General features: G+C 34.6%; 2 protein-coding genes across 3 annotated transcripts in view; one reads left to right on the plus strand and one right to left on the minus strand.

Annotated features, from left to right (window-relative positions):
- The window catches only part of LOC130635998 (ragulator complex protein LAMTOR4-like), a 48,392-nt gene that overhangs the window by 24,750 nt on the left and 8,957 nt on the right, over window positions 1-14,685 (minus strand). The window lies entirely within an intron of this gene.
- On the plus strand, window positions 1,071-12,759 carry LOC130635996 (equilibrative nucleoside transporter 1-like). Of its 2 annotated transcripts, none has more exons than XM_057445563.1 (2): window positions 1,071-1,203; window positions 10,239-12,759. In XM_057445563.1, the coding sequence occupies exon 2, from the start codon at window positions 10,266-10,268 to the stop codon at window positions 11,601-11,603; it is 1,338 nt and encodes a 445-aa protein (XP_057301546.1). In that variant the 5' UTR covers window positions 1,071-1,203; window positions 10,239-10,265; the 3' UTR covers window positions 11,604-12,759. The 2 variants fall into 2 exon arrangements, with proteins under 2 accessions (XP_057301546.1, XP_057301547.1); XM_057445564.1 differs by having other exon boundaries at window positions 1,091-1,197.

A 14,685-nucleotide genomic window follows, 5' to 3' on the forward strand; every position in this document is an offset into this window, starting at 1 on the left:
TATTTTTGGTTTTGACGGGCCATGGCTGAGGTCAGCAAAATTTTTAAAACTTTATAGCTCCTTAAGGCTGAAATACACAATCCGTTTAAACGGAAGATCAAAAGATGACGAATAACCTGTAGGGGAAACTTTGTGAAAGGTTTCTTGTCTACACATAATCCGTTTAAACGTACAACACATGGTACAAAAGTTTTCCGAATCGTGGCTAGTAAAATGAAAAACGTGTCGCTACGGTTGCTGCCTCCGCGATTATCATAGCGATCCCGTTTAAAAAAAAAAAAGAAAAAAAGGAAGAGATCTATGTGCGTAAAACCTTGGCTAAAACAAAGAGAAAATCTGGCTGTACCGTCCACTTTACTACGCGAATTTCGAAAAAAAGACTAGTTTGAACAAGAAAAGTTTTTGAGAATGAGTCCAGATGTTTTTGATGAGTTGCTTGCAATTATAGAGTCATCCATACAAAAACAAGAACGATGCGCGCTGTGCTTAGTTCTGGCATAAAGCTTGCTGCAACAATCCGTTTTTTAGCAACGGGTGTTAGTTGTTCCGAATTGAAACATTCGTGTTCACAGAAACACACTTGGCGAAATTATTCCAGAGAGGTTTGCGATGCAATATGCAATTTTCAATTTTCAATATTTATTTTTTTTCTTTCGCCATTTTCTTTTGTTTTTTCTCTTGATTGATTTTTTACTGTAGTTTTCAACTGTATGTTGCATAATAGTTTGAAAGTGATACACATGACATCAAACGTAAAACAAAAGATTTACGAAATTTCAATAGAGAAAGATCATCCGTTTAATCGAAAAAGATGAACATGTCCATCTTTTTTAAACGACGGATAGGTCAAATTTGGCAGGAAAAAAGTTTTATATTTTAAAATACACGATCCGTTTTGACCTATGACCCATCCGTCAGGTTTAGACATTCCGTTTAAACGGATCGTGCATTTCAGCCTTTACGCGTTTGTCGAAAACTTTTCCACGGGCTTTATCGACTAGTTCCCACTAATAAATTGAAGGTTAAAAATTTGCGCTCCTCCAGAATTTTTTTAGTTGCTTCTAGTGGCGTGTTTGAACACGGACGCCTTTATCATGTGACAAAAACAAAAACAAACCGGTCGTGAACAGGCGCATCTGCTGAAATTCCAAAGTGCGTTTTGTGCATTTGTAAAAAAGTTGTGCTCATCCAATCCAGGTCCAGGTTTGTTAAATTTATAAAATGATTAGAATTCTATGTACAACCATGTTGAATAACATGTCACAAAACTTTATTGAATTAAATGACTGTAAGCTATATGTGGATGCGTGGATGCTAGATATATGAGGATCTTTAAATTTACCAAAAAACCACAGTGATTATGCTGCACAAAACATATGACTGTTTGAATTCCATTTTAACTCTGTGCAGAATTTACCTCACATTAATAAATTTACACCCATCACAAGTAGAGTTTCCAGGACGATTTTTGCTTTTGAATGAGACTCTGTAGTATATGATGGCCAATATGGCTCATTTCTCTTCCAATTTAAAAACACTTTTCTTCTATGATCCAAACAGTTCTCTTCTGTATCCTCACGCTTCTTTTCTGTATTTTGACATGACCCCTGCATGTGGCACTAAGCTTTCTTTTCACAACTATATACTTAAAAATCTGGTTCGCAATTTTACACCCATGGTCTGTATATTATTTTCACTTTCCGAAACAAAAGAAGTATTGTTCTGTACGAAATTGACCCGTTGTACGAGGCTGGTCATTTTTCGCGCATGTACGAAGTTGGGCAATTTTGTACGAAGATTGGCATTACAATTGCTGTACAAAAATCATGGAACGAATAATTTAGTTTAGAAATGAATATCTAAGCATTGCTAAATACATTCAGTAAACATTATAATTTCTTAAATATTCTCTGAACGTTAATTTTGACCATTATTATCTAATGATTGTACCAACTTCGTACAACCTTAATAAACTGTGTACGAGGTTGGGCAACATCATTGCTCCCACTTAAAACTTGATTTTTTTTATCCATACCAACTTCGTACGACTTCAAATACTATATACGAGGTTGGGCCTACTTAACTTCTTCTAATTTATTTGAATTTTTCTGATTCGAACCAACTTCATACAACTGAGATAACTTTGTACGACGTTGGACCTACTTCACTTCTTCTACTATGGTTGAATTTTTTTTAACAATACCAACTTCGTACAACTTAAATAACTGTGCACGAGGTTGGGCCTACTTCACTTCTTCTACTTAAGTTGAATTTTTCTGAACAATACTAACTTTGTACAACTTGTTTTTACGTTCTTCCCCGTTCTCACTCAATTATGAACAAAACCATGCTTACAAAAACAGTTTCGTACGAGCCATGCAAAGGCACTGGAGACAAGGGTGATTTACAGGTTTTTTGCACAAAAATTCAATATAGCATAAAATTAAAAGGTCACTACCATAAAAACCATGGAAAGGTTAATAAAAAAATCAATAACAATATCATACCTGATATAACCTTATTTGAATCAAAGAGATCAAACTTATATTTACGAGCACTAGTACCATTTTTCAAAAATATCATTGTTTATTCTCTGTTAATATAAAACAAAGTATAAAAAATATACGTCTATTAAAAGAGCATATTCATCAAACTATTTGCATAAAATGTAATGAGATTTGTGCAGGCCTTCTAAATATAAAAAGCCTAACAGGTCCTGGGGACGAGGTTGATGAGATCCAGACAGGAGTCTAACCTGCTCGCCTTATTAGTATTTTTTCAAATAGGCATCTAGATCGTAAAACAAATGTATTCTTTTTGAAAATGAAATAAAAGAAAAGAAGATATTTTAAAAAAGTTATTATTTATATTATAAAAGTTTTATTTTTTGACAATATTTGCCGCTGTACGAAGATGGTCAGTTTTGTACGAGGATGGTCACTCTCAGCGCTACTGCAAAAAAGGCCAACTTCGTACAGTGAATGACATTGTACGGAACAGTATATTTGGCTAATACGTGCTTATTTACCAACAGCTTATTGTAGCAGGTTGTTGCTGCTGATGAGGCACAACAATTGGCAGCCTTCAGGAATCCCTGAAGATTGTGTTTATTTTGTAGTCTGTGTGTAGTTTTATTTCTTTTGTATCTTGCTAGCCTTCATTTTTATGTTTAATGTTACGGTTCATTAACTTTATGTTACTTGTTAGTATTTTAATGTATGTTATTGCTGTCTTGTTCCTCTGTTCTCATGTCTGTTAACAACCGATTGTGTTACTTTTGAAGCTCTTTTGTTTTTTTATATTATGGTTTATGTTGCATTTTAAATTTTAAGCATATAGTGGATTCATGTGTATGTTGTTATAGTTAGTATACGTGTATAGCTGCTTGTGTGTGATGTTGTCTGGCGGTTGTTCTGTTAAAGTGGTTTAGTAAGATATGTTTGTATTGTTTCTATCTTGTTTGTTTTACTGGGTATATGGGTTCTTTAATTGGTCTTGTCCCTGGTAGGTGGAGGTTTTTGTGTGTGTTTGTTTGCTTTCCTTTTAAATATTATTTGCTCTTTTTGTATTTTTATTAAGAAAAAGTTTTATTTAGCGTTATGGACTAAAATGTATCACATGTTGTATCAATTAGTTCATTCCAGTTTGAACCAATAGTGTCCACTTGTTTGTGCATGTGACATTAGTAGTAAACCACTATTTAGCCAGACAACAGAGATAAAGTTTGTGCAAGCAAGACGTATAAAGTTCTGACTCCGAAAAGATTTCGAAAGTTAACAAAAAAGGGTAGACAGTATGAGCTTGGCTTACTTCAAAAAAAGAGAAAAATCCAGGAAAAGTCCATTAGACTCAAGATGAGTTAAAAGCACTCGCATGGAGATGAGAAATTGTTTACGAATAAGTTTAATTCTCTAATACACTTTTTAAGAATTTTTATGAGCCCCCATGCAAAATTTTTGATACTGATGAACCAGAAAAGTAGAGTTTCTTAGGATAGGACTGTCAATGAGGTTGACAGGAAAATGAATGCTCTTCGAAGGAGAGTATATAATTGGACAAATGAAAAACATTTTGTGAAAACTCCCAGTCAAAAATCTTCATCAAAGAAAGGTTCTAGCAGCAGTATAAGATCACCATCAACTTAAAGATCCATTAAGCTTAAAGTAAAAGAAGAGAAAGAATGGATTGCTGAGTTACAAATTCAAGTTGCCTCAAATTGCCTTTTTACAGAAACAGCAAGAGGCAGAACTAACAAAAAAGCAAATACAAGTTCAGCTTGACATGGCAAAAGCATCTGCTATAAGTTGAAAATATACTCAGAAGAAACAGAATTGAAAGAAAAAAAAGTAGAAAAAGTTGAATTACCTGAGATTCCAGTAGTTAAGATGAAAACAGTTAATGATTATGTTCAAAGCATTAACCAACAATAAAATATAGTTTAGAACACTTGGATCAATTTAGTCAGCAAATACCACAAGTCAATACCACAAGAAGGGAAAAAGTAGAGTTGTTTCAAGAAGGGAAACAAAACAATATGTTTGGACAAGTTAATCAGTTGACGGATTTAGTAAGTCGTTTGCAAGCTCCAGACGTCGAGTTAAATATCTTTACTTGTGATCCGTTAGAGTATATGTTTTTCATTACAACCTTTGTTGAGGCCATTGAGACTAAAATACATATGAAAGAGGCAAACTCACAAGACTGATAAAATACTTATCAGGTGAACCAAAAGACTTGGGTCAGTAGTTGTATCTACTTGCCCATAAATGTTTGCTATAAACAAGCCAAATCGCTACTAGCAGAAAGGTATGGAGATCCATGTAACATAATAAGTGCGTACAGAAAGCAAATTAAGTCCTAGTGAAAGTTGAAGCCTAACGACTCATCCAGTTTTGGCAGATTCTACACCTTATTAGTAAAGTTTAAGGCTACAATGACTTACAGTGGCAATAATTGGTATATGATAGTCCAGACTTGATTCAGATTTTGCATTCAAAGTTACCTAACTACTTGCAAGACAAATGGAAAAGACAGGCTCTAAAAGTGAGAAAGGCTACTGGTGCAGAAGCAAAATTGAAAACTTTTATGCAGTTGCTACAACAACTGTTCTCATTTCTGACCCACTCTATTCGAGGGAGGCAAACTTAGAGACCTCGTCAGAGAGAACATGTAAGAAATAAAAAATGTTATTTCGTTCTTCAACGACCAAAAGTACTTGTCCATTATGTTCACTGGATCATGACCCTGATGATTGTGTTACATATCTAAGAAAAACAGTAGGTGAAAGAAGGTTTCTATTTAAAAGTAGACTTTGTTTCTCATGTTATCAACCATCAAGCTTCACCATTCAGCAAAAAACTGTAGCAAAAGACAAACTTGTTGTGTGTGTAAGGGAGAGCATCCATCAGGGTTGCATGGATATATAGCGAAACCTTATATGAAAACAAAAAATCTAGAGATGATAGTAAACAGAAAGATTAATCTGAAGGCTACAATGATTCAAATTTGAACGACAAGTCTGATTCTAAAGAAAAGAAAGAAACAGTCCAAAGGCGATGTATATACATCTTTAAATGCTAGTGTCATCAGCCTGTGCGTAGTTCCTGTAAGTTTACACAAAAAACCAACTCACGTATTGTAAGAACACAGGCCTTATTAGACAATGGTAGCCAGGGATCGTTTATTAGTGAAAGAGTAATGTAGGAGCTCGTAGATAGTATTGAGACGATGGTTTCCATCAAGACAATCAAAGGAGAAACGTCGAACATATTCCACATAGTTTATGGTTTGTATGCATCAAGTATCAATAGAAAAGAATCAAGGGTAAAATTGCCCCCTGTTACTGTCAAAGTGAACTTCCAGTAGATAAAGAAGAGGTGCCAACCCCAAAATGATTAAAAAATGAAAGTATCTAGAGGCTATTTAGCGATATCTGCCGTGAGATGGTGAACATTGGTATACTGATTGGTGGATATTGGCCTCTGGCATTAGAACCAAAGGAAGTAATTGCAAGTAAAGATCAATGTTTACAGGACCAAAGTTGGTTGGTGTATCATGGGTCACATAGAAGAAAAAAGTCCATCATTTCACATTTTTGTGTCTACCACCCAATAAAACCAGACAAAATAAGGGTTGTTTTTGATTGCAATGCTACGTCAAAAGGAATGTCATTAAACAAGAAGCTGTTACAAGGACCTGATCTAACGAATGTGTTAGTTGGGGGTATACTAAATTGATTCAGAGCAGATGAAATAGCCTTTATTGCGGATATTGAAGCCATGTTTGGTGCAGCTTCATCACCAAGTTGCTCCAATTTTTGACCCACTTGGATTTGCAGCACCGTTTCCACTCCAAGGAAGACTTCTTCTTTAGCAGTTATGTTTGAGTTTGGTTGATGAAATTACAAGTAAACAAAGATCAGGATGGGAAAAATGCCTTTCTGAATTACTTGAATTAGAAGCCATCGATGTATCAAGATGTTTTAAACCCAAAAACTTCTGTGAGATCATAAATAAATCTATTCATCATTTTTCAGATGCCCCTGGTAAAGGTTACGGAGAATCCAGTTACCCGGAAAAGGAGAAATAAATTGCTGTTTGGGAAAGGCGAAAGTAGCTCCCTTAAATCAATAACTATAAAATTGAAATTAACAGCGGCCACAGTTTCTATAAAGGTTGGATCCTTCTTGAAGAAATAACTAAAAATTTATTGGACTGATTGTACAGTAGTGTTGGGCTATATAAGAAACAAAAGTAAGAGGTTACATTGTTCGACATTACATATAGAAGATTAGATAGATATAGAAGACTTGCAAAATGCAAAAACTGTCATCTTAAAATTGGCACAGCATAGGAACTTTGCTGATAAAACAGCTGTTCAAAAGAAAACCAGCACCGAAGATGGTTTCAATACCAGTGTTAAACGCGTAAGTTCCCTGTATAAATTGTCTCAGAAAAAATATAAATTATCAGGAAATGAAATGGAAGAATACGTAACAGTTTACCCCATTATTCTACCCAGGTATGGTGTGAACTGTGTGTGACAACAATGATTGTAATTCATTTGTTCGTCATCTGATATCAAAATGTGTGTACTGCAGAACGGTAAGAGAAAAAACTGCAGATCAAGGATGGTCAACCTTTCGAGCAAACGACTTGAAGCAATTTACCCTTTACAGTCTGTGGAGTAGATCTGTTTGTTCCGTCCATTTTCAGAGAAGAAAGAAAGGATTTCAAACGTTATGATGCTTTATTTACTTGTTTTTTATGCAGAGCCATACACTTAGAATCTACAAACCGAATTGATACTGGTTCTTTTTTTTTAATCATCGAGAAGTATCTCCTGACGACGCAATATGCGTTCATAGCAGTGTGACAATGGAAGTAACTTTGTTGGAGCTGAAAAGGAGTTGAACAAAAGTCCTAAATGAAATAGATGACGATAAAATATGTACCTTCTTTCAGTTACAGGGAGGAAATTTGATCAGTTGGAAGAGAAATCCACCAACAGCGAATCACTTTGGTGGAATTTGGAGGCGTCAAATTCGAATTGTGTGCTCAATCTTGACATCACTGTTAAGAATGCATGGTCATACCATGAACAAGGAATACTTTAGGGCATTTCTAGCAGAAGTCGAGGCTTTGTGAATTCAAGACCTCTGACATGCGATGTTTCGCATGTCAGAGGTCTTGAATTAAGAGGTGTAGATAGCCCACTCCCCCTTCACCATAAAATTTGCTTATTATGAAGTCGAACGTAATTGTTTCACCACCAGGTGTTTTTGACAAACATAATCTTTATAGTCGGCGACGATGTGGACGAATCCAGCATATTGCGAATGAATTTTGGTCAAGGTGGAGAAAAGAATACCTGCAAACTCTCCAAAAATGAGCTTTTTTGGCAACACAAGCAACGTTGCTTCCAAGTTGGCGATATTGCAATATTGAAAGATGAATCTGAACATCGTTCTGATTGAAAATTGGCAAGGTTAACAAACACGTTTCCAGACGATGGCGGACTGGTTCGATCAGTGTTACTGAAAACTACATCTAATCAACATGAACTAGTGGGTCCAATACATAAGTTGGTGTTTCTTGTCGAAAATTATTAAAAAAAAACGATTCCCAATCGGGAAGCCATGTTTTATTGATTTTGATTTAAATTTTATAGTAAGTTTTTGTTTGTGCGTGCAACATTAATACAGGTTCGAAGCATGTACATGAATAAAATAAGTAGCAGAGTAATTAATTTTATTTACCAAAGTCACAATAACTGGCAAAATAAATGGCTGCCGAGAGTCCTCAAAATCATGGTAGTCTCCACTAAACAAGTCACATGATTTTTCTTTATAATGAATGTGATTTTTAAGAATTATTTAGAGGAATAGAAAAATAAGGATAATGGCCTTTCTGGTTAGAATATATTCTTATAAAAAAAGTGTGTATTAAAAAAAAAAGAAATGGTCCACTACACATAAAATTTTTAAAGAGTTATTAATTATTAATTATTAAGAACACTTGACCTTTTTCACGGCCGGAGCCCGTATGCCATTTAATTACCCTTGTCCCCAGGGATTTTCGCCGTCATCTTTTAAAATTTCAAAAAGGCAAAAATACCTGGGGACGAGGGTGGAAATTTATTCAAAAACGTGAGTTATTGAAATCCAGTTCAATCAATATTCCAGACCAGAATTGGGTCAGTGGTTTCTTTGAGTTCATGAAAGAGAAGTGATTCTCACTTTGGAAGAGAAGTGCTTCGAACGGAAAAAGAGAAGATTTTGGAGAAAAAAAGAGAAATGTTTTTATTAAGAAGAGAAGTGAGCCATTGGGGCCATCGTAAGTACGGACGCTTTACAAAACAGAGGCAGCAGATTTTTTAGCAAGCTAGCTAGTTCTAAGTTTGTCTAGAATTCTGTAGCTGTAACTTTTAGTATGATGATTATTTGTAATAGCTTGAATAATGCAGGAAAATAAAAACATGTTCATTTAAAGTAAAGGGTCTTTTGGGTTATATAAGGCGTGAGGGTCCAGAAGAAGTTCACTTCATTGGTTCGCATCGGCAATTGCTGAGTGTTGACATGAATTATAAGAGCAGCTTAAAAAAGTGCCTGTAACATTTGATTTGCTTAAAGGGAACACGAGGTATATATAAAATGATGTTAGAGCTTAAAAAGTCGTTTCTAGTATTAGTGATTATTGCAATTAGCATAATGGATATGAGATAAATCTTTACAAACTCTAACAACACTAGTCGATAAAGCCTGTGGAAAAATCCACTTAGGCAGAAGAATGGAAAAAATGTAGATTGAATTTTTGGAATTTTATGACGTCAGCAGAGCATAAACTAAAAATTTATTTCAAGAAATTGTTTACCCACTCCCTCTAGCTCTAATGTGTAGAACTGGAACAATAATAATGAAAAAGCATGTGTGCTTTCAACGAACGGTTAAGAAGATATAAGGATTTAAAAAATTTTGCTGACGTCAGCAAAGACCAAAAAAAGTCTGATTAGAAAGTATAAGGAAATTTTTTTTAAATGTCGCAAATTTTGTACCATGATTACTCACATCGTGTAAATATTCAAATTAACTAAAAACAATCACTTAGCACGAACCAACTTTTTTATTTCTTAGCACTAAACAATGACAAAATTGCGATAATAAGAAAAGTGATTAGTCGATATTAGTACTATTATTATATTAGTTGATAAAGCCTTAAAGAAAAAATGCAGATGAGAAAATATAAAAAAGTACCTGCATATGTAAATTACTAAAAAATCAATCTGCAATCTTAATGGTGTTGTTTTCTTTGGTGTTCTTTGTTACTGTCCTTTGTGGTAGTTTTTGTGTTCCATTGCGGAAGGTTGTGAGTTCAATCTCCAACTGTGTCATGCCCGTCTATAAAAGTGTAGTAGATTCTTTCTGCTTAATGTTCAGCACAAAAATAGGAATAATGCCTGCATAAGTAATAAGGATTTACTAGTTGTCAATGTCGAAACATGTTATTTTGACCAGTGTTTAAAGTTTTGTACATCTCAGCAAATCAAATAATTTGGTATGCGATAAAGCACTTCTCGTGTTGTGTGATTCACATGTTTAGTTATCGTAAGTTACAAGATATCAACACTATAAAATATGGTATGCGTATGTCATAAGTTATGTCCAGTAATTAAAATCGTTTGTTTGTTTGATTTTTTGTTCGTTTGTTTACTTAATTTATTTATTCGTTTATTTATTTTAGTACTTATTAACAAATCAAACCTTCAAGATGGTCAACTATGAAGAGAGCAATTCCGATGATGATCTGTTGATCTCAAATCCAGAAGGTGCCCATATCGTACAGCCGCATGTCGATCCTGACTTCAGTGGCATGAGCAACAGTGTGAATGCTCCGAGTGATCGCTACAATATTATTTACATTATTTTCTTCATCCAGGGTGTGGGCATGTTGTTACCCTGGAACTTTTTTATCACCGCCAAAGACTATTTTTCGCAGAAATTCGAAGAGGACGCGAATATCCAGGGAAAGTTTGAAAACGCGTTTGCTCTATCCGCCATGTTTCCTAACGTGATCAGTTTGTTTTTGAACATATTTCTGACGAACCGACTTTCTAGAGGGGTCCGTGTCATCACCTGCCTTCTGATTATGATAGCTACTTTCACGGTCACGACAGTTCTTGTAAAAGTCGATAGCCAGAGTTGGCCGGACAAGTTTTTTGTCATTACCGTATGCAGTGTTATCATCATAAATATATCAAGTGGTGTTTACCAAGGTACATTGTTTGGTGTAGCTGGTATCGTTGGTCAGCGGTACATACAAGCCATCATGAGCGGTCAAGCAATTGCAGGGATCTTTGCAGCGTTGGCAGATCTTATTTCAAAACTTGCAGAGAACGATGACACAACTACGAGTGCGTTCATTTATTTTCTGATTGCAGTCGTGGTCATTGCAATCACGGCCGTATCTTATACTATGCTGTTCAAAATGCCGAGAATGCAGTTTTATTTTCGGCGATTCGAACGCCGTTCAAAGAATGACGTAAAAATTCAGCAAGAGGTTAAACCGGAGCAGCCTGACATTCCATACTGGCAGATTTTCAAAGAGATTTGGCCGATGGCGTTCTCTGTGACGGTTGTGTTCGGCGTGACGTTATCCATGTTCCCTGCCGTACTTGTAAAGATTCGTTCAACAGACGAAGCGAACGGGTCAATGTGGAACAAGAAATTATTCGCGACTGTTGTTGTATTTCTTATTTTCAATTGTGGAGACTGGGTTGGAAGAATTTTCGCTGGTCAATTTCAACTTGTCAAGGAAAAAGGCCCGTGGCTTCCTTTCTTAGCCATAACGCGGGTCGTGTTCATACCACTTTTTTTCCTATGCAATATCGAAGGGAGCGTCCACTTGCCGTATGTCTTCAAGCATGATTTCTGGCCCGTCATTATAAATGTCTTTTTTTCATTGACTAACGGGTATCTTGGAAGTTTGTGCATGATGTACGGACCCAAGTTGGTTTCAATAGAATATTCAGAAACCGCTGGAACTATTATGTCGTTGTTTTTGTCGGTTGGTTTGACTTTAGGAGCGTGTGTTTCCTTTGCTTTGTAGTATAGTTAGAATCTAATTGTTATTCAGAGAAACTTTTTGTCGCAAAGCCTTTTTGTGAAAGCTTAAGAAATATTTTCAAAATATTTTAGTGAGATAAAAATCATGGCGATTTTTTATAGCAAATTTTACCAAATTTTTATCTCACAAAAATTTTTGAAAATAAAGTTTTGCAAATTAAGCTCTGCTTAAGTTTAGTAATGAATTTTTATATATATATTCTTATGGCTGTAATTGCTGACATCAGCAAATTTAAAAATTCAATTTTTTTTAAAGGTGTGATAATTATAAGCTTGCAAAATACACGATTTTTTTATAACTCGTTTATAAGCAACTGAATCAGATTTTAAAAAAGAATTAAGCAACTTCTGTTTAAAGAAAACTACAATAAATTCTTTGTCGTACACTTTTTTTTTTCCCTTCTAACATAAATTACAAAAGTTAATCATATTAAGCAATCATCAACTTTAGATCTACATATTGACTAAAAAAGGAACAGGAGATCTGGTCAAAATCCAAAAAAGTTTCTTATAAAAATTTTTGTACACGTTTTTTATAAGCAACAAGAGGCTCGAATCCTCTAAAACCGATTAGCATCAACGCTGCCTAAATTAAGATTAAAAAAGGTGGGAAACAGGGGTTAAAACCATGAGAATAGTTTTCAGGACATATCTTGTTTTAAAAGTTTCATACGAAAAACATAAAACTAAAATTTGATTTCTATTGATGGACTAACCTAACTAAGCCATCAAACACGTAAATTTGATCTTCCAATGCTCAACCTCGGAAATAATGAAAGTTAAACAACATTAAGCCAAAATTTTGCTATGCTTATAAAGAAAGGTTGTAATGTGTCATGACATCCTATTCCTGCATATGTATATATCTGCTAAATATTATCAATTCGTGTTTGCAGAAAACTCCTAGACCATGTATAAGTATTATTTTGAAGCATTTTAAAAAATTGGCTGAAATCGAGCTTGAAATAATGCTGCGCCCTCTGAAAATTTTTAAAAAGACAAAGAGCATTGTTATTGTCAAATACTTCGCGTGGCTATGGTGTGTATAAAAAATAATGAATATTAGGGACGATTATTTTTTGGTAATTTTTGATTTCGGAAGTAACACAAAATCAAGCAAGAGATCAGTTACGCTTCGACTTGTAGAAGTTTTCGTAGGAGACCGAAGTAATTCCACTTAGCCAAATAAAAGTTCATACCGATACAAGAGTGTCACCTCAGCAAGCTATGCAACAAGAAACAATTTTTTTCTACATTATATATAATATTTTCTAAAATTTACGGATAGTGCTTAGTTTAGTTTATATAGCAATTCGGAACTACCTGCATATAGCATACAAATTTTCTCGTAAAGACGGAAACTTTCGCGCAAAAACAATCGCAAATTAACAGATTTTAAGGCGCAGTCGTTTCTTAGAAAAAACTCGATATTCATCAAGTGACAATTTATTCCAGCACAATCCAACTCGTCGCGTTAATAAAACTACCCTTCAATCCAAATTATTACTTAAAAAATGCTGTGCACCAAATATTGAGGATTTGCCTTCTCGCGAAAGTTTTTCTTATAATATCAGATAATGTGTTTGCACTTTATTTTTACTAACTTTTTCCTGTATATTTGCATTGTTAAAGCTAACAAATAATACTTTTTCAAATAACAACGCAGTAGTCCTTATTAAGTTTCAAATTCCACGTCATGTAAGAAAGCTGTACAAGCAGTACAATTAAGGTAAATCAATCATGCAACAGGAACTTTATACAGATTTGCAGCTGGATTTTTGTCATTCTGTTTTTGTCTGTTAATAATGCAAAAGAAAAAGATTCTCACGTGTTCTCATTTTTAGTAAAACAAATCAATCTACATCTCGTACATTTGATTTAAAATCTTGCACAGGGTTTGCGCGCGATGTCTAGCGGTTATCTAATTTTCAAATAGCCTAGTTAACTAAACATTTTTCGAGATTAATAAAACGACAACAAAAGCTAAGGTCAGGGCAAATCCCTAAATTTCAATTCATAAGCACAAACTTGGCGTGATCACAAGTTACCCTCTTAAATAATAGAAGAATTAATTATATTTGTTCGGGTGAGTGAGGCCATTCGCGCTCGAAACAAATGATTTGCTAGTATTAATCACGTGAGTAAAACAATAGAAGTAACCAATCAAAATGTGCGGTCAGTATTCGGACCGAGAGATTCGTTTGCCACCCAGCGTAAATTTTTCCCACCTTAACTATTCCAATTTCCCGGTGGTGAGGAAAATTATGCTGGGCGTCTCCTGGCTATACTTGCAATAATACATGATATTCCTACAAACTACCGCTTTAGTAAGCTTTTAAAGTGCACCCGACTTCCTTTTCGTTAACAAGACGTAAAACTTTGCTGGTGTCAATTTATTGTGTTGTATAGATATCTTGGTATTGCAATTAAAGCTTGTGCCTAGGACTTGTTAGTTCATTCTCGATCCCAGAGCTCTTTGACATAAACGTCAGGGTTTTATCATCTCTATCTGGGGACGAAAATGGCTTAAGCGTTGTTTATGAAAAAGGTTGCAACTACTGCCTGTATTTTCTCTTAGCGTCAGAACTTCCAGAAAAGCGGTCGTAATTTGCACAAAAGCAACACAAAGAATCTATTAATTTAGATGTGAGTATTTTTTTTCTTGTTAAACGAAATTTCATTACTTTTACAAACTCAGATGCAGAATGGTCGATCAAAATATGACGACGAAGACACAGAAGTTGTCCTTAAGTGTTATTCAGGTACAAAGATGACATGATTCCATGACAATTTTACGTTTTCTTTTATAAGAAACTTGGTGAAGGGTCTAGTTCTAAAAGTTTCTTAATTTTGGTCTAAATTGAAAATGTTTTAAGTTCTAAAATTTTCTCATTCGATTTCATTTTCTTTTTTCTTGTTAAAAATATAAATCCAATAAATCATACTTATAAATATTTCTTTATTTATAGGCATAACTGAAATCAATGCTGAAATAAAGAAAACAGCGTATTTCGTTCCAAATGTTAAAAGTTTTCAACACAAATGTAAATGTAAACTATAGAGCT

This window comes from Hydractinia symbiolongicarpus, chromosome 3 (genome assembly GCF_029227915.1).
Source record: "Hydractinia symbiolongicarpus strain clone_291-10 chromosome 3, HSymV2.1, whole genome shotgun sequence".
In the NCBI taxonomy this organism is placed as follows: Eukaryota; Metazoa; Cnidaria; class Hydrozoa; order Anthoathecata; family Hydractiniidae; genus Hydractinia; species Hydractinia symbiolongicarpus.